Below are 17,894 nucleotides of genomic sequence, written 5' to 3'. Positions count from 1 at the left end.
GAATGCCTATTTGGACTCAAAAAGAGTTTTTTAAAGTTCCTATATCCATTGTAGGAGGCTCCCTAAGTATTCTCTCCTTCTTAAACAAGCCTGTCAGATATTTCTAAGCTGGTTCCTTTTTTCCTGCTAGATAATCATAGCTGGCAAACTGAGCTTCCAGTACCTCATTAGCTTACTGAAATCTGTGTCCTGTATCCCTGCAGATAACCGGAATTTAATATATATTTCTCCAAAACAAATGTTATAGACATCAGTTTTCATTTATGCAAAAGAAGAGGAAATTCATGTCCTGCTGCATATGCATGTAAAATATGGAAAAAATCTATGGAGGAAAACAGGGGAGTAAAAGAGGAGAAATGTAAACTGAGAGAGAAAAAAAATCTGAGGTATCCTAACTGTATATTCAAGCTTCAGGCAATGGCATTTCTATGAAGCAAAACATCTCATGAAGCTATTAGTGCTTTTGAGTACCCAAGGAATTCAGGGCTAGGCCTGTAATACAGAAAGAAATGACTGTTATTTTTAATGAGAATATAGAAGTTAAAGAATTATGAAACTGCTTCAGACTGGAGGCTGTTCTAGTTCCATCTGTCGTCTCCAGCATAACAATACCGGGTCCATCAGAACAAGAAATATATACTCTGCAGTAGGCTAGAGTAGGACAGTTTTCTCCCCTGCTCTCTCTCACATCTGCACTAGGCTGTCCTGATCTGAGTGAGATGGCTTTGAAGATCAGATCATGAGGTTAGTTTAACATAGTTTCCAAACTGTCTGTGTACATCAGCAAGTGTAAAAAGTAGGTACATGAAGCAAGAACCAGCATTTTCTAGTGAGTAGTTTTATTTATTTAGTAGTTTTATATATCCTTCATTCATTGCTTCTGCAAGGACCATTGGGTTGTTCATACAAACAGAGTAACACGTACGTCCACACTTCTCACCCTGATGCCTGCCAGCCAGATGGCCTAGTCTGTCACCCAGCAAATAAAAACAGAAAGAAAACTCAACCCTTCAGCCCTGATTTTTAGGATGGCAGAGGATTTGTAGACTCTTTTTGTCCTGTGGGTGTCCCAGAGGAGGAGCTGGGATGGGAATCCAGGAGTGAGGCAGTGGTGTTCACATTCAGAGACTTTGGGCCAAACATTTTATTTGCTGTAGGAAACACGTTAATAAGTAATAATAACCATAGATATGATTACCTTGCAATTCCCCAGCTCTGACTACCTGTCCTATACTATGACTATGAAATGCAAACTTGCCCTGTACCCTCCAAAGTAAGTACCATGAACAATATATATGGCATAATTTTATTGATTTTGCAAATTTTTACAGAATTAATAGTGTTATTAAATAATAAAGGGTCAAAATGTGCACTTAATGACTGTGGTAGAAATAAAGGGAAGTCTTTTGCAAAAGCTGCTCTGGAGATATTAACAGAAGAAGTGACTGTAGTAACTGTTGGAGCGAATTTGAGGAATCCCAGTTGATGGGAACCTGTCTGTTCCATTGCAGGAGAAGGAAGATCATTTTGAATCTGTTCAGCTGAAATCTTCAAGAGCCCAGAATATATGAAGAATTAATGCTGCCTTCAAAGAAACAAACCTAATTTCTATTTTTACAGGACCATATTTTAAACATATTCTGGCACACATTGTAGTGGTGATCTTGGTGAGAAATGCTTGGCCATTTAGGAGGAAAGAAGACAGGGAGCAAACCAGAAAATTGGATTGCCTTACCATGTGATTGAGTACCTTGCCAAAAAAGAAAGCAGACGCTTGGATTCCATACTGGGAATGAAATTCAACTCAGGAAGAGATATACATACTGCAAATAACATGAATTTTTTGGATTCACCTGGGCATCGCTCAGGCATGCCATATGATTTATAGGTACCTTTCATTTCCTATCACTCCTTCTACACTTATTCATAAGAAATGATTTTCAGAGAGGCCTGAAACCTCCTGCAAAAGTTGTGTATTGTCCGTTAGTAGCATAACTGAGTCTCTCTTAAAATCAGAATTGTGAATGGTACTCGAAATGAGCCTCAGGTGAGTTTTGATCTTTGGAAAATACTTTTGATTTTAGTGCTTTGAAGGGCTGGATGGTCTGTGTTGGCTTCTAACACAAGAGGCATGGTGTTGCACCTGCAAGTTGAACCTGTTCTGATGCCTAAGTCATGGCCATCAGGGCTGGGGTAAAAGCTGGTGCTATTCAGTTTAAATGTGTTAACTGCTGTTGTATGAATTGTAGGTCTGGGCCCATGAGTTTATAGGCAGTAGCAGGCTCAAACTCTATAAAGAGAAGGAAAGTGATACCTACAGTGCAAGTTGCACTTGTCCCTCTCTGTGGAAGCTTGTCCTTTCAAGAGAGGTCGTTGGCAGTTTCAGCCCCCTCCCTTGGGCTGCCAATACGTCACCTTTCCCTGGGTTGCAAGCCAACAGAACCAGAACTCTGGAGGTAGAGCAAGAATCTCTACTTCTGGAAATCAGGGGTTGGCTTTGTCAGTTGGGAGGCTTATTAGAAATACTCAGCCATCTCTGTTCCTGGACCCATGCAAAGAACAAGGATGGATGCCCAGCAGAGCTGAACATGGGTTACGTACTTGCACAGCTCAGCATCTAAATGCTTTCTGCTGTCAATGCAAGTACCTGCTTTGGAAGAAGGGCACAAAATGGTGCCTTGAAAACTGGTGGTTAGATGGACTTTTTCATGAAATCAGCCACATTATAAGCATGTGATCTTCATAATACCCACTGTAAAAATTTCCTGAAATTCCCATTGAGGTCAAACTCAAAGGAATCTGAAACTTAGGCAAAAAATATTTGAGTAAAATTATGCAAGACTTGTATAGAGACAGGAGAAAATGAGGAATGATTCTTGTATTGACCTCTGGTCAGACTCATATTTCCATTATAGCAAAATTATGTGAATTGTGGAATGCATCAAAAGCAGAAAAGACACATGGGCAGAAATGGTCTTTTTACTATAAGGAATATAGATTTTTGATTTTATATGACTGAGCTAGATCTATCAATAAAAGAGGGCCCGCTTTTAAGTAAAATTTAAATTAAACTGAATTTTCTGCACTCTAAATATTTTATTATACTATAGGTGTGGACAAAAATTTTATGAAGTTTAGATGATTTTTTTTCTCTAGGGAAAATTCAGCTCAGTTATTTTATATCTCCAGTCAAAGAACACAGGCTTTACTCTTTTGATGGGAGATACTTCAGACATCTTAACTGAAGTGATGTACATTTTTTGTTGTTCTTGAAAAGGCACTTCACTTTCCCAACAAAGGTTTTTATGGGATATTGTTGAATGTATATTAAATACACATTCCTTTTTGTATATTTTGTACCATTGCACACTTATTATTGTACATTGTATTTGTTGTCATGATGTCATTTATATATGGTTGTCAAAGATGATATGCTCACGGAGTAAATGGTTATGGCTTTGGGATTTCACTTCTTGGATCTTTTATGAAGAGGGTTTTTATGTTGTTGATTTTTATTCAACTAGTGTGCTGTAGCATCAAAGATATATATCTGATGGGCATTCATAAAATAAAGTGAAAATATATTTGAAACTTTGGACTTGAGATGTTTGGTGGAACTGCAGCCTTTCCTGAACATTGCAGGTCTGCAGTGGTGGCTAGAGCTTTTCACTGCCATCAAACTGCATCTGTCTACTTCTCCTTTAATTTTTTCCCTTCTGTGTCCTCATGTTTTCCAAGCCATAATTACAGTTCATTCTCCAGAACATAATTTCTTCTTTCAACACTGGACCCATACCTCTGAAATGTCAAAATGCCTTAATTTTTATGAACTATATTTAATTTGACTTAATACCACAGAGGGTTTGTTTGGTTCCCTTCTCTTTCCCTGTTATTTCCAAATAAAGTAGAGAGTGGAAATTTTTTGTCAGCTCTGACAGACTTTGCTGTATGACCCTTCTCAGCTCTGCTTCCAAATGGTTTGTCATGATATTGTTGAAAATTCTTTCAGTCATTCTAATAGCAAATCTGGTGCAGTGCTAACATAGTGGGATTCAAACCAATACTGTAGACTTTATTTACCTCAAAATAAGAAAATCACATTTTCCAACAATTAAGCAAGTTAAACCTGGTATATTTTAGCTGACTTCTGCTATTCTTTTCTTTCTGTTAAAGATATAGTAGAGAGGGGAAGTTTCCATTTTCCCATAAGAGGCAAATTTTGGAAGCCTTTAACACTTCATTAAGAAATCAGCTGTCTGTGACCTCTTCTAGTACTCTGCCAAAATATACTTACAGCAACCTTCCCCTTTTCTCCCACATGGAATCACATCAGAAGCTGTTATTTGACGCCGTAAAACAATGTGAATCAGTCTGTTATGTGTTCACTTGATTAAACGGAATGCATTTTATTGCTGCATTTGCATGCTTTTCTTTGAAATCAGGAGTCAAGCAACCAAATCTCTTTGAGGATTAAGCACATTTTAGTGGTGTCTCTGTATAAATTATTGGCAAATTAGCAGAATGTTATTGTCTCAGCTTTGACAGTGCTTGCTAGGGGGGAAATGTGCAAAGAATGTTTTCTATCTTGGCTCTGATTATGTTGGTTGATTTATATAATATATAATATGATTGATTAAGAGTCTAGGTTTGAGGAAAATTAAGTGTCTTAGAGCCACAATGGGCAGTTACTGAGTAGCTTGAAGGAGCTGTCATCTTTGTTCAAAGAAAGGATTTGACTATTTGTTCTTGAAAAAGAGGTTCTGGGACTCTTTGTTAGTAAAGGGGAAAGTTTGCATTTTTTGGTTTGTCTGTCCTGCTAGAGCCAGTAGTACCCATAAAATCGAGGTACTTCTTAATTCTAATCAGACAAGATAGCAGCAGATATTGCCGTTTAGAAGCCAGTGGTTGTCGACTCATCTCCAGCAGTGGCCAACACAAATGCTTCAATGTAAGAGTAAAAGCAGTTACAATTGGTACTGACACACCAATGGGGATGACATCTCTTCCTAAGCAAGGAATGCTGCTGGTTGGTCCATACCATGAAGCATGGAGGCCTTAAATAGCTATTCTAGGTAATGTAACAGGGAATGAAATCCTCAAGAGAAATCTTGGGAAGTTCTGCTTATCTTTGGTGGTGTTCTCTCTTAGTCTTTCCCATTGTGTACTTCTTTCCCTGAATCCCCTTGTTTTTATTTCTTGCTGCTTTTGAATGCTTGTGAATTGTGCAAACATGTAAGGAGATAGGAACAGAAATAAAAGGAGGTCAGGCTCATCCTAAAATACACAATGTGTGTCACAATGTATGGTGACATCCCCAGCCACCTGGTTGGACGTGCCCACACTGAATCCATGCAGCAGGAGCAAGGGAGACATGAGAAGTGAGTTGATCATAAGCTGCCACCGCGTTTTAGTTATTTCTCTGGATGCATAGAGTTGGACCTCATCAGGAAGAAAACTTTAAGGTTCCCTATACTGTGTGGCTGGTGCTCTAACAGCACCTAAAAGCCAAAGCGAGGTTGTGTGGATGTGTGCTTGCTTGAATAAAAGATGTGCAAGAGTGACCTCTGAGAGCTTTGGTGTTATATACAGCCTGTTCCTGTCCTTGCCTCCTTCCATATTTAAAATGGAAAGAGAAAGAGAAAGTCACTCTCTTTAGGGGTAACATGCTCTGTTTTCCAGCTGGTCGTAGACAGCGGTGAAGTTGTTATCTGGCTTGCCGTTGCTGCCTCAGGAGGAGGGTTTGGTGTGTGTAGGGAAGTGGCACTGCTGGGGAGAGAGAAGACCCTTTCTGGCCCTGCCATTTCCTTAGAGGCAGGAGAAGCGAGAAGATCGGCATTCCAGATCTCCCCCAGCCCTTGCTTCCTACCCATCCCCTTCCTATTGCAAGAACAGCCCAGCCTGGCCTTGCTCGCTTTTCTTCTTGCAGGGACAAAACTCAGCTTTGCCTACGTTGCTGAGAAGTTTTGAGGTGGCTCTGGATAAACAGCTTCTGCCCTTCATCTTGCAGCCTGCAAGCGTTAATGAGTAGGCCATGACGTCATGGAAATCAGACTGTGTTTGGTGATGAGTTAAGGGTTTGGTCTCCCTTACTCTAAATGGACTAATGGGGTGAAGGATTGCAGCAGAAACCTCTTTAACCAGAGATGAGACTCCCGGGTGGAGCCAGGATATTTCGGACATTTTGCACTGATTTTGGGGGGGATTTGTTTTGTTCAGGCAGAACATGATATTTTTAAATAGGTTTTTATCATTTTGAAACAGGTGCTAGATGTTTTCAATTTGAAAAGACAATTCCTTTTGAAATTTCTTTGGCTATGACTAAAACCAGTTGTGTTCAATCAATTCAGGAAAAAACAGTGACTTGAAGACAAAATAAAATGTTTTGCTTTACCGTGGTGGATTTTGGTTTATGCTTTCAAACTTCACTCAAGGCTTGAAAAAGAAACACCTCTCCTACAAAAAAAAAAAACAAACAAAACCCACAACAAAACCCAAATCCAATATGAAGAACAAAGACAAAAAAAAAAAAAAAATTGTTTACTTCAGACTGACCTGCAATGATTTTTTTGAATCTTATTTTTCTGCTCAGCCAATAAAAAAAAGTGATCAGTTTTCCACAAACCTTTCTGCACTCTTGATTTATATCAGAGAGCTAAGGTACTCTGAAGTTACGGCTTCTGAATGAAAAACTAACCTTTTCTGCAGCCTCCAGTAAGACACTGTAGATGCTGGGTTAAGCCTTGCTCTCATCCCCAGCATTTCCCCCGGTTGGGAGCGCTCAGAGCAGTGTGACGACTGTTCGTGCTCACAGCCAAGGTACTTGGGGCTCCCATCCACCATGCAAGGAACCATGACTGGACCCACTGTGCTTTGAGGCAAATTACTCAAATCTTTACGTATGATAGGAGCAATAAGGAGACCAGCAGAGGTTTATACTCTAAAGCCGAGTTTTACACAAATGGGAACAAAAACTATGAACTGTTTTAAACAGAGAAACTAAAATCATGAAGTGAGACAACATTTAAAAAAAAAAAAGAAGACATTTTCATGGCAGTGTGGTGTGCAAAGCCTCTGCCAGACTTTGATATTTTCCTTTTTGTTTTGTTGTGTTTTGAAACTGGATTACTTGAATCATCAGGGGCAATACCAGATAATCTGCATCCTTGGACATCCGACAGAAAGTAGTGAAAGGCTTTCAAGACAAAACCAAGTACAAAAAATGTCAGGAACATTCAGTGGAGCTGGAACTCCAGAGCTCTATGTGTTTTGTTTTTTCTTTTTTTGTATGAAAAACCCACATGCAAGTGGCTTTCAAAACACCTAAGTATTCGTAACACATATTCAGATGCAGACATTGGATCATTTTCTCAATAGTCCTATTGAAATGAATAAAAACTCTGGGACAGTAAGATCCTTACCTGCTATAAATTAGCTTCAGTGATGTCAATTTGGATTCTAGGGGTGGAATTCATCTGACACAATGGCTTTATTTTCAGTGCAAACGTTGTGATCTGAGCAAGCTGTGCTAGCCTTTGTTTGGAGAGATTCATCTCAGCCTAAAGCAGCAGTCTGAGATAAGCCAGGGGAATTGTGCCTACTTCCCTCCACTGAGTACAAAGGGAGAAGAGGTTGACGATCTCATATGCAGCTATTTATACTGTAGACAATGAATGTTAGGTGAGGTGGATTTGACCTTGATTGTTGCTTTTCATAAAGATCGAGAAGAAATTCTCGTTGGCTTAGGCATTTTTAAGAGCTCCATAAAGATAATGTAGATGCAGGGACATCAGCACTATGGTCCGATATTCTGACCTCTTGCCATACTGTGAACAGCTTCTTAATCCATAAAAGAGCACACAAAGGTCAAATGAATGTAGCTTCCCAACTTGAGATGCTTTAAGGGGTCTTGGTTTAGAAAGCAAGACTCCCAACCTGTCAAAGCTTGCCCCTTGTGGGAACCAAGCCCAAAACATTAGGTACTTCAGAGCCTGTGGAGAGAAAGAAGCTGAATGCAGGGCTCTGCATGTAATGTGGGTTGAGCAATGCCTGTTTTGGGGAAAGTCACAGGGATTTTTGTACTAGACAGCTCCGTGATGCAGAGACTTAAATAGCTGCTGGTGTAGCCAGTTGCAGAAGTGTAGACATCATGAAGTCTTTGCTGGTGGACATGTGGATGTCCAGAAAGAATAGGCATCTATCTGTGAGTAGGAATTTTAAGAACCTGCATCTTTAATTTTGACATTCAAAATAACAGCTACTTCCTTTGCCAGTTCAGCCCTAAGTACTTGCACATTTCCAGAAATCAGTAAAAACATCTGCAAGCGCAGGAGAACTGGGCTCCAGAGAACTTGTACATCCAACAGTATGTATCTGTAGTGTCTGCCTTTCAAGCCTCAGTGGTGTTGCCTTTGAAGTCAATGAGAATTTTGCTATTGACCTCAGCTGGAATGAGATCAACGGGAACAAGCCCTTAGGTAAATATGCCCAGACACATTAATCAAAGGTGTGTTTGTTTCCTTAATGACTTATTGGACCCAGCAGAAGGGAGGATTTCAGAATGTTGCAACAGAGTTAGGGCAGCTTTAAGAGTGCAGTTATAAAAGCCAGATTTTAAAGCTATTTTACAATTGTCTAAGTAGCCGGTATGTGTGTCTTGAATCGTTTGGTTTGAAGGCAAAGGTCACCCCAGAGACGTGTGTAAATGTCTCCTGTATTTCTCTTTTTTGACTTCTTTTGGTCTCTGTTTCAGCGGTGCTCCAATTACCTTTCACAGCACTGTTGATGCAGATAAACTGAACCAGCTTTCTTTTGGCTGGAGGTACAAAACAGTCTTAGCTAATTTTCTGACAGATTTTCTTCCATATCTTTGCCAACCTAATCTAAAATCTCTTTGTTTTTTATATGCTACCAATCTATTGTGTGCATGACAGCATTAAGTTATGCCAAATGAGTGAACCAGCGGTCAAAAATTTTTTGCTAGTATCTCATTGAGACACAATTAGACATTTTCACTTTTGAAAATTACCCTACATTTTAATAACAAGAAGAGCACTTGAGATGCTTTAATAATGTGCATTTTTTTTTTAAGGAGAGGGAATTTATACTTGACCCTGACAAAGCATTCATTGTAAGCACATATTATGTGATACGGATTTTGTAACAGAGGCACAGACCCATACACAGATACATGTGTACACACACTAGTACTGTAGACTTTTTATCCTTTTTACCCATCCTGGTGTCTAGAGAAAAGTAATGACCTTGAGGGAGGAAGAAACAAAAATGAAACCATGCTGAAAAACTTTTATCTCTTTATTATTGGTGCCTTTACATTAATACTGCTGTTTTGTGCTGAGAAAACCAATCTGTTACACGTAAGGTAACTGTAATATACAACATAGAAATGCAGTCTAAGTTAATTACAACAAAGAGCTACAAAAAAATTTCGTAGGAAAGAAGTCACCTAACATTGCAACTGTGCTTGCAACAAATCACTCCCTTACTGCAGGACTATGCACATTGTGAACCATGGTTATTTACATGTCCCTTATGACCGTTAACAACAGAAGGGCTAAAATCAGTCTAAAAAGTTCCAGAACATCACTATATACTGTACAATCCTCAAAAATAATTTATTACACTGTTTCTAAAAAAAGGTACTAGTTTTGTTTTGATTTCTTATGTTTTCTGGTGTTTTCCGGAGTGCACAACATGTGCAAAATTTTGCCTAACAGTCTAAAAACTCAAGAACTGAACTGCAAGTCACAATCACAGAGATGAAGTGGTGGAGTCCAGAACTTCCCTTCCATTACAGACGGTCGGTACGTACATACTAGCAGATGCTGAAAGAGAAAGAGAGGGGAAAATAAACTGACTTCAGCGTAGCGAAAAATTACAACACACAGGGTTAGAATTTATGTTGATCTGGACCATCTGACCCAATTTAACCAAGGTGCCCAATGAAAAGTCAGTGTACATGACTCTGTCAGCAGTGGAGGTGATGGAGGTACTGCTTGCACCTCTACCAGGCAATTCAGCTCTGAGGCTGAAGCATCCTCTGGAGGAACCTGATTTCTCTTTGCCGATCATTGAGAGCTCTTAGGGTGACTAAGCTTCTCCAAGAAGAGTCTGAATAAAATACATGATTTTTTTTTGATGATTCTGCACCACTGGGTCTCAGTTTATAGCCCTTTGCATGCTAGTGTGAACTAATATAGCTAGAGTGGTACTAAGGTATCCCTGTAGAATAAAAAGTGAGCCTTTGGATTTTTCGTGTTTTATTGGCAAGAAATGCTAAGGTCTGATCCTTTAAGCTTTCACATAATTGGAATGGACATTCCTGAAATAAAATATATGCATTTTTAAATCCAGGAGAGAATCCACCTCTGCATATTAGGACTGTGTGTTGGTCTACTTCTTAAATAAAAAAAAGAATTCTAAGTACATGTTGGATGGAGTGAAGAAATTTTTGAATAACTGAATTTGAAAGCAAGATTATTTCTCACCTAATCCCAGAATATTTTCTGGCCATAATACCCTTCATTTCTAGGAGCTCCAAATCAGGATTCAATGTGCATGCAGAGATGAAGGCCAGATTCTGATACCCTTATCTACATTGCCTAATATTTTATACAACAGGTTTTCATTGCTTCAGTGATATGACAATTGAATCTGAGTATCAGAATGTATTTCTAAATGTATTTGTATTTTGACTGTAGGATATATTACCATTCTGCTAAAGTCTTGTGGATTTTAATTTAAAAGCAAGCTGGTTTGTCCATCTTTGTTAAAATTATCCATTGGGCATCAGGAATATGTTTTCAGATACTCCGTGACATCTCTGCTCACGGCACCATAAAGCTGTTTTTTGAAAGATACATTAGGTTAATGATAACAGTGACCCAGAGAAATGTGATGCCTTCACCAAAGAAAACACATGGCAAGCAATGACTTAGTAAACTCAATCATCCAGTGTTAAAAGCAATTTATGCAGCTGACAAGGGCATGCTCAATCTTCCAAAACTGGCGCTGGCTACACTCTCAGTTGCAGACTGGTTCTTTAAAGAGGCTCAGCATCATTTTTAGAACAAGTCATTCTTTCTTCAAACCAGCTACTTTTTCTAATTCTTTCATTGACTGAATAAATATTTCATGGAAAACAGAACTGCTTTAACAAGAGAAATTTAGAGGCACCTATTGGACTAACCTACTACTCAGAGGGCAGGACATATTCCTGATAAACAGGAGAGCCAAGAATGAGCCCCTGCTCTGAATTAGGTAGATGGAGTCTGATCTCCCACAACATGGATATGTGTTGTGAGTCACATACATGAAAGCAGTCATTGTAGGTAAAAGGTCACAGGGCATCATGTCTATGATTTTGTGAAAATTAACTATTGGGTTTTGTATTCCGTTTTTAACGGGGTATAATATGGCAGCACATTGACCTGAAATTTTTATTACGGTTGTTATTTTTGTTTCTTCTTATTGTTGGCAAATAGAAAAATCGGTACTGCTTAGGAGACCTGATTCAAATCCCTGTTCTACTGCAGTATGACTGCAGGCAAAAGCATTTCGTTCTTGTGAACATCAGTCACCCACCCAGAACTTTTCTCGCTTCAGGGTTTTTTTGAAGTCCAAGACACTGAAGAGCATGAATAGCTCAGATACTACAGTAACTGGTTTAGAAGGATGTCAAAGTTGGACAGAGAAATATGGTGGTAGGTGAGAAACGAGTGGCCTTGCCTTTTGGGTTCCCAGGCTTCCTCCACAGCATGTACCTCTCTTGTAGTGCTGGGAGGCTGTTATTAACTCTGCTGGGTGGAGTAAAGTGTTCACACTGAGAATCCAGCTGTCTCTGGGACAGAACAAAAGATCTTGCTTTTCCTTACAGACCTGAGCAATGTTAATCGCTGGCCCTGCAGTGTTCTGAGTTTCACATTGTGTCTTATAGCAGCAGCCAAGGAGTTTTCTGAAATACTGCTGGATCTGCTAGAGACACTTCACCTCCATTTTGCCTTTTGTTGAGGCCAACTACAAATGTGTGACATGACCAGAAGTCTTGATCTGGCTGCAAATCATGCTTTTGATCTCCTCTTTCCTGGCCGTCCCTCATTTTGCTTAGATAATCCAAGGCAAAGAACCAGAGGTGAAATGCAAGAGCCCAGCACTGCCATGGGCACCTTGCAGCATGCCTACATAGTCAGGAACAGGCAGATTCAAACTTGCTGTCTGTGTGCCACCTCCGCTACTCGTGCTCACAGCTGGACAGCTGTGAGTTAATCATGTATAAAAGCCATATATCAGGGCTAGTTTGAAGCAAGGGCTGGGAAAATAAATTCTGAGAGAGAAAATTTACCCGTCTGGCTATAAACAGTAGCTTCAATTCTTTTTCTTACCCCTGTGGAAGATACCTGGAGGAGCTCAAGTCTGTGTGCAGCTCTCCATGCGGACATGGATGAATGACATCTTCTGGGTGTAAAAGCTCAGCCTGAATCATGCAGGTGCTTAAATCAGTTCTGAGCTCTCTGGGAAGTTTTATGAGTGCTGACATCCTACCTTATGGTAATGCCTCTGCCAAGCCCATAAAACAGGCCACAGAAAAACTTGGGAACATCCCGATGAGGGAAACATGGCAGGGGAAGCAGAACCTATGCAGCATTCTGCCAAATGTGAATTTTTGGATTCAGATAAAAGTGTACAGGTAAGTACGTTTCAAAATGTGTCATATACCTAGGTACAGATATATCGTGCCTCTCTTCAGCTTAAATCTATATTCTTTTGTAGTCCAGACTTCAGCTGTCAAAATGATCAAAGCTCGGTGCCTCTAAAACAAGTTTCCTCACTTAGCAGTCAAGTATTCAACTGCACTTATTTTCTGCAGAGCACGTAGCAAAGACGAGGAGCTGTATTCAGATGACTACATGAGGTGCCCAGTTTAGCTCTCATGACCACTACCAACCACACCGCGTGCAGCTCACGCGGTTGACCGTTGCCTCAGGCCCTCCCTCCACTGCTCGCTTTAGGGATGTAATTGCAATACACCTTTAGAGCGAACACTTAACACTACCCAAGAGCATCACGAGTGTCATCTTTCCTCGTAGCGTCTGGCCAGTTTTCATGGTTCAAGGAACTGTGTTACAAATTGTCTGAGTCACTTGCTGTTCGTGACCCACTATGCTCATAGCATTAATGACTGATGGAGTGAAGAGGTGGTGGCAGCCCTGAGATGCAATGGAGGTGGGAATCCGTGGACATAGGAAACACATTGCCCATTCGAGCAACTTGGGTACCTCTGTCCCCTAAAGCTCTGATAGTGAATAGGAACAGGCTTTTCGGATGTTGTTGTTACTAGAATGCCCTGGAGCTAATTTTGATCAGTCTCATATTAAGCAGTTTCTGACTGATAAAAACACCATCAGGACCAAAATAAAAACAAGCTGACAGCTCTGGGACTGATGAGAGGAATATTTTAGACACGGATTAGAATCAATTTGGATTACAACAGTTTTGGAGGTTTATAAATGACTAAACAGTTAAGAAAAAAAAAAGAAAATTTATTTACAATAATTTACAAATAAATGGAAGGGAGTAAGGGAAAATTTTCCTTCTTAAAAATATTGGTGCTGATAGACACTGAGTTCTCAGTGTTATTTTCCCAAACAACTGTCCTAGATGGAAACTATAGGGCTTTTTCCATTGTATGTGATGGACCTTTTAGTCCTACTTTCAGGTCCATGTCTTGCCATGGGCCGAAAAGACCAACAAAGATGAGCAGCCCTTATTCAGCTAGGTTTTAAGCAGTAAAAGTAAATGACTGTGGCCACCTTTCTAGACAATGAAATAATAAGAGATTGTAAGTCTGGATTTTTATGCTTTCCTTAATGTCTTAAAGCCATTCACAAACCTGAAAAAGTAGGCTTTTAATGTAAAGCTGTGCATTGAGTATGTTTTCAGTTGCACGCATGCTTGCGCACACACATGTATTATCCAGCCGTTATAATAAAAATATAAAATTCCAAAATGCAATCCTGTACAAAAGTATCCATGAATCAAAATGGTTTCTGACTAAGCTTATTCTGTAGTACGAGAGAATTAAAAAACTTGGAAAGACCACTTATACAAAATTCATAAGGGATGAAAATAATCTCATGGGATTTACCATTTCATCAAGGGACCAAGTTTCTAAAGTTTATTAGGAATCCATTGGTCTTTTGGGAGTGCTCAGCACTTTGGACACTTAGGGCCATCTCATGTCTCTTGGTTTTAGTTTTCCAAAACAGCAAGGAGATTTTGGGTTCGGGTGTCAGGACTGGATGCCGTCCTGACTATGATGAGATGGGGGATGAGTAGAACCACATGGCTGTTCTCTTGTTAAAGGACCCTCGGCATTCACACACGTTATGGTTTGAGGTGGGAAAGCCAGAGATGACTGGGACCCCTTTACCTCCTAATCCCTGCCAATGTGATACACAGCAGGGTCCCAAAGTTCCTTCCATGTTCTGTCTGAAATCTGAACTGCCAAAGGTTTCTAGCCCATTTTGAAATTCAGGCGATACTCAAAAACCTGAGGCTAGGTTAGTGTGAACTTGCTGGCAAGCCTTGCTCTGCTTACCCCCTTTCCTGTGTTTCTTATTCCGTGCCTCTTTATAGTTGTCATGTCCTTTTTCAATTAGCTTTCCAGGTTAGACATGCTGTCCACAGAGCTCTGTGAACAAGGTGCTGGGTGCTCCCATGCTTGACCAGTTAAGCTTGACACGGAAAAAAACCCGACAACAACCATACAGGTGATCTATTTTTTTTTTTTTAAATCAAAAAAAGCCTCTGAGCAACTGACCCAGAAGAGGAGCAACAGCCTCAAAACAAAATGACGGATGTGAATCTGCTTGGGATGAAGAGTCTGAGGATGAAGGAAAGGAGGGAGGCAAAGCAGATGAGCTGTCCTTGCAACAGAGCACTCACTACTTCTCCCAGCTGTGGCACTTACAAAGAATATTGCTCACACTCCGCATACAGATGGAGTTTATGTCATCCCTTGTATGCATTTGCTGCAGACTTGGAGCCTTTCCTTATAATGCAGGCAATAAAAGCCATTGAGAGCATGCTGTATCGTGGCCCAGGTCCCGTTCGCATGTCACTTTGACAGGAATACTCCAGGGCAATCTGTTCCTGTTGCTGCTGCGAGAGTGACAGCGAGTGTCAGGCTCTACTTGCTTTGTGCAGCGAGCTGGTGTCAGAGCCCATCGAAAGCTTTCTGCTGACTTGAGGGAGCTTCAGAGCGGGCTCTGAGCTGATTCCCATGGGAGGGAGATGAGGTTTTTTTCTCCACACACTAACGAAGTGGTGCTTCCACTGGGTACGCAGCTCAGCCTATAAAGGTCTTTTTGTTGCTGGTAAAACCCCTATTTCGTCTTTTCCCAAACCCACCGCAAACCCACATCCTTATAAAAAAGCGGCAGTTTTGTTACTTACACTGGGAGTAAGTGGTCCCGGTCCCACTGACACTGAACCTGTTGAGATGGAGTCTGTGAGTGACCACGTTCTTCTGGGGCTGGAAGAGGATGATGTGCACCTTGGGCGCGAACAAGCAGCCCAGCACGACAAAGCCGCTCAGACTCACAGAGATGCACATGGTGGTGGTTTGCACCTAGGAGAGAGTGGGTGCAAAGTGCTGTGTTTCAGTATGGAAAGCTCTGAAATGCAGAATATTAGAAGCATTATTATACAACAGCAGGAATCACAGTCCTGGGGGTTTGCACTGGTACAGGCTGGCTTGAACGTCTGTCGCATCCTTATCTTCCACAATCCTGGGATCATAGGAGTGAGGTGCATGGTGCTGAGTGTGCCCTGTGTCTCTGCGTATCAGAGGGAGATTGACTGAGTGTGTTCTCCCTCAGTTGAGTACAGAAAGGATAGTTCTGCTCTCTTTCTATCATCTCTCATGCCCTTGATTTCTAAATTGATCAGGAAATCCTCTGTAACACTTATGCAATATCTGAGCAAAGCTGGCTGCAGTGGAAACCAGCTTGCACATACCATACTTTATGTGGGTTTACATTAGATTCCCCATGCAAAGCATCCATTTGAAAACCAGTTTGGTCTCCAGCTTCAATCCCAATCAGAGAAGCTGAAAAATCCCTTGCAGGAATAGAGGTGTGATTTGGAGTAAACATAAGAGCTGGTGACATTTGTCAGACTGGGCCTGAAGAGTGACCTGACCTTGAGACGTAAGTTTTTGGGCTCAGAAATTAATTGTGAGGCTGCAGGATTTTAGCATAGTTGTCTTGGGGCATTTGTTAGTGTAACTTTGCTGGCACTGCCTATCTTTCTTCCTTTTTGTTCAATGGTATAACTAGGTGCCAGTTTACTGCCTCATTTTCAGTTTATATTCTTTTCTTCCAAGCAGATTCCTTAAATAAGATGTTGAATTAAACTGCTTTAAACTACTGCTTAATTTGAATGATCACACATCCACAGCTTGTTTTTCCTTAGTTACACTCTTGCCATCCTTGGAGATTAGCCTTCTTCCATGGGAATGCTTCTCATATCTTCTTGTCAGAAATAATTGGAACAAAATGAAAAATAGAGTAGGGAATGGACCTTGTTGCTTTATATATACACTGAGCACCAAGTGCTTTGTCAGCAGTGAGTATAATAAATGTGATCTTATAATGCTAACTCTTTACCCAAGGTAGATGTGGCAAATACCATGAAAAGGTGCTCAGCTTTCACAGGTTGAGTGAACATGGAAAACCCTACAGGGACAGAATGAGGAAGGGACACCTTAGTGTTTCCAGCTGCACTTTCTCCTTCACTTCTCTACATTTTGTCCACAGGGCTCTGCAGTCATTCTGGGGTACGTATTGAACTAGGCACTGTACAGGTGAAACAGGATTGGGTGTTTTCTTATAAAACAAGAATAAATGAAGGTGGTAGTTTCAAGATAAGTTATCTTCACTAACAAAGCCCTCCTCCCCACTCTGCTCTGCTAGGGTTCGTGCCTCCCAGAGCAGTTCAGCTGGGATGACATAATTGTACACTCAATCAATGAAATGATTTAGGTTAAAAATAGCCCTATCCCATAGGGTTCCTTTTAACTCAGGTCACTTCAGTGGTTTGATGCGTAACCCAGCCTCACTGGTAAGAGGCAGAAGAGACATTGGTGTGCTGGCAGAATGGAGGCAATCCTGCTAGACCAGGCAGGAACAACTGGCGGGGAGGAGAGCATCTTGAGCCAGAAGTGCCCCTAAAAAATTCAGGGAGAAACTGTCTAAACAGTAGGAACTTTTGAAACCTGATTTTATTATAGCCAGTTTAACACCCAGACTTTTCCCTTCCTGTGTTACTGCTGGATTTCTTTTGTCTGAGGTGATCAGGTTGAAAATTCCCTTAAATGTACTAGATACAGGGGCTCAGAATTTATGTTATGTGTGCTTATTTAAGCATATCAAGTCTCATTGTATCTTTGATTCTGAAATCAGTGTGGATCTCTGCATGAAAATCAATGGCATCAGAGAAATCTTTCTTTTCCAGGAGCTGTCCTTCAGATTTTTGACAGGGCAGCTGACAGAGTCAGCCACCAAACACAGCAGTTTGCAGAGCAGTGTCTGGCCTCTGCTTTGGGATCTTCTAGACCTTCTGGGAACAACTTCTGGGATCATTGGAGGGTTCTTGGGAACACTTCAAGGAATGCCAGCGTGCCTTACTGCTGCTGGGAGAGGATCGTTGCAGGAGGCTGTGACTTCTAGCAACCTCCATCCTAAGGAGCTCCGCCAGCTGTCCTTGACCAGCTTGGAGCTTTGGTTTGAGCTGACTCTTGGTTAAGTAAGGTTGGGCACGCTTCTTGCAGGTGCTGGGAAGAGCCCTCTGGAGGTGCTGGGCAGCTAACAGGTTCA

General features: G+C 40.9%; 2 protein-coding genes across 2 annotated transcripts in view; one reads left to right on the top strand and one right to left on the bottom strand.

Annotated features, from left to right (window-relative positions):
• The window catches only part of KIAA1324L (KIAA1324-like ortholog), a 50,922-nt gene extending 48,663 nt beyond the window's left edge, over positions 1–2,259 (top strand). The window contains exon 21 of the mRNA XM_010580950.1: positions 1,512–2,259. Coding sequence (XP_010579252.1) covers positions 1,512–1,571 — 60 coding nt within the window. The 3' untranslated portion in view covers positions 1,572–2,259. The remainder of the gene's footprint in view (positions 1–1,511) is intronic.
• A 7,032-nt stretch (positions 2,260–9,291) lies between these two features.
• The window catches only part of GRM3 (glutamate receptor, metabotropic 3), a 45,139-nt gene continuing 36,536 nt past the window's right edge, over positions 9,292–17,894 (bottom strand). Inside the window, exons 4-5 of the mRNA XM_010580949.1 lie at positions 15,472–15,646; positions 9,292–9,842 (exon numbers count right to left, since the gene is read on the bottom strand). Of these exons, the coding sequence (XP_010579251.1) occupies positions 9,769–9,842; positions 15,472–15,646 (249 nt within the window). The 3' untranslated portion in view covers positions 9,292–9,768. The remainder of the gene's footprint in view (positions 9,843–15,471; positions 15,647–17,894) is intronic.

This window comes from Haliaeetus leucocephalus, unplaced genomic scaffold (assembly GCF_000737465.1).
Source record: "Haliaeetus leucocephalus isolate CR32 unplaced genomic scaffold, Haliaeetus_leucocephalus-4.0 Scaffold751, whole genome shotgun sequence".
Classification (NCBI taxonomy): domain Eukaryota; kingdom Metazoa; phylum Chordata; class Aves; order Accipitriformes; family Accipitridae; genus Haliaeetus; species Haliaeetus leucocephalus.
The sequence above is the reverse complement of the archived record's forward strand: the minus strand, read 5'-3'. Positions and strand labels throughout refer to the sequence as shown.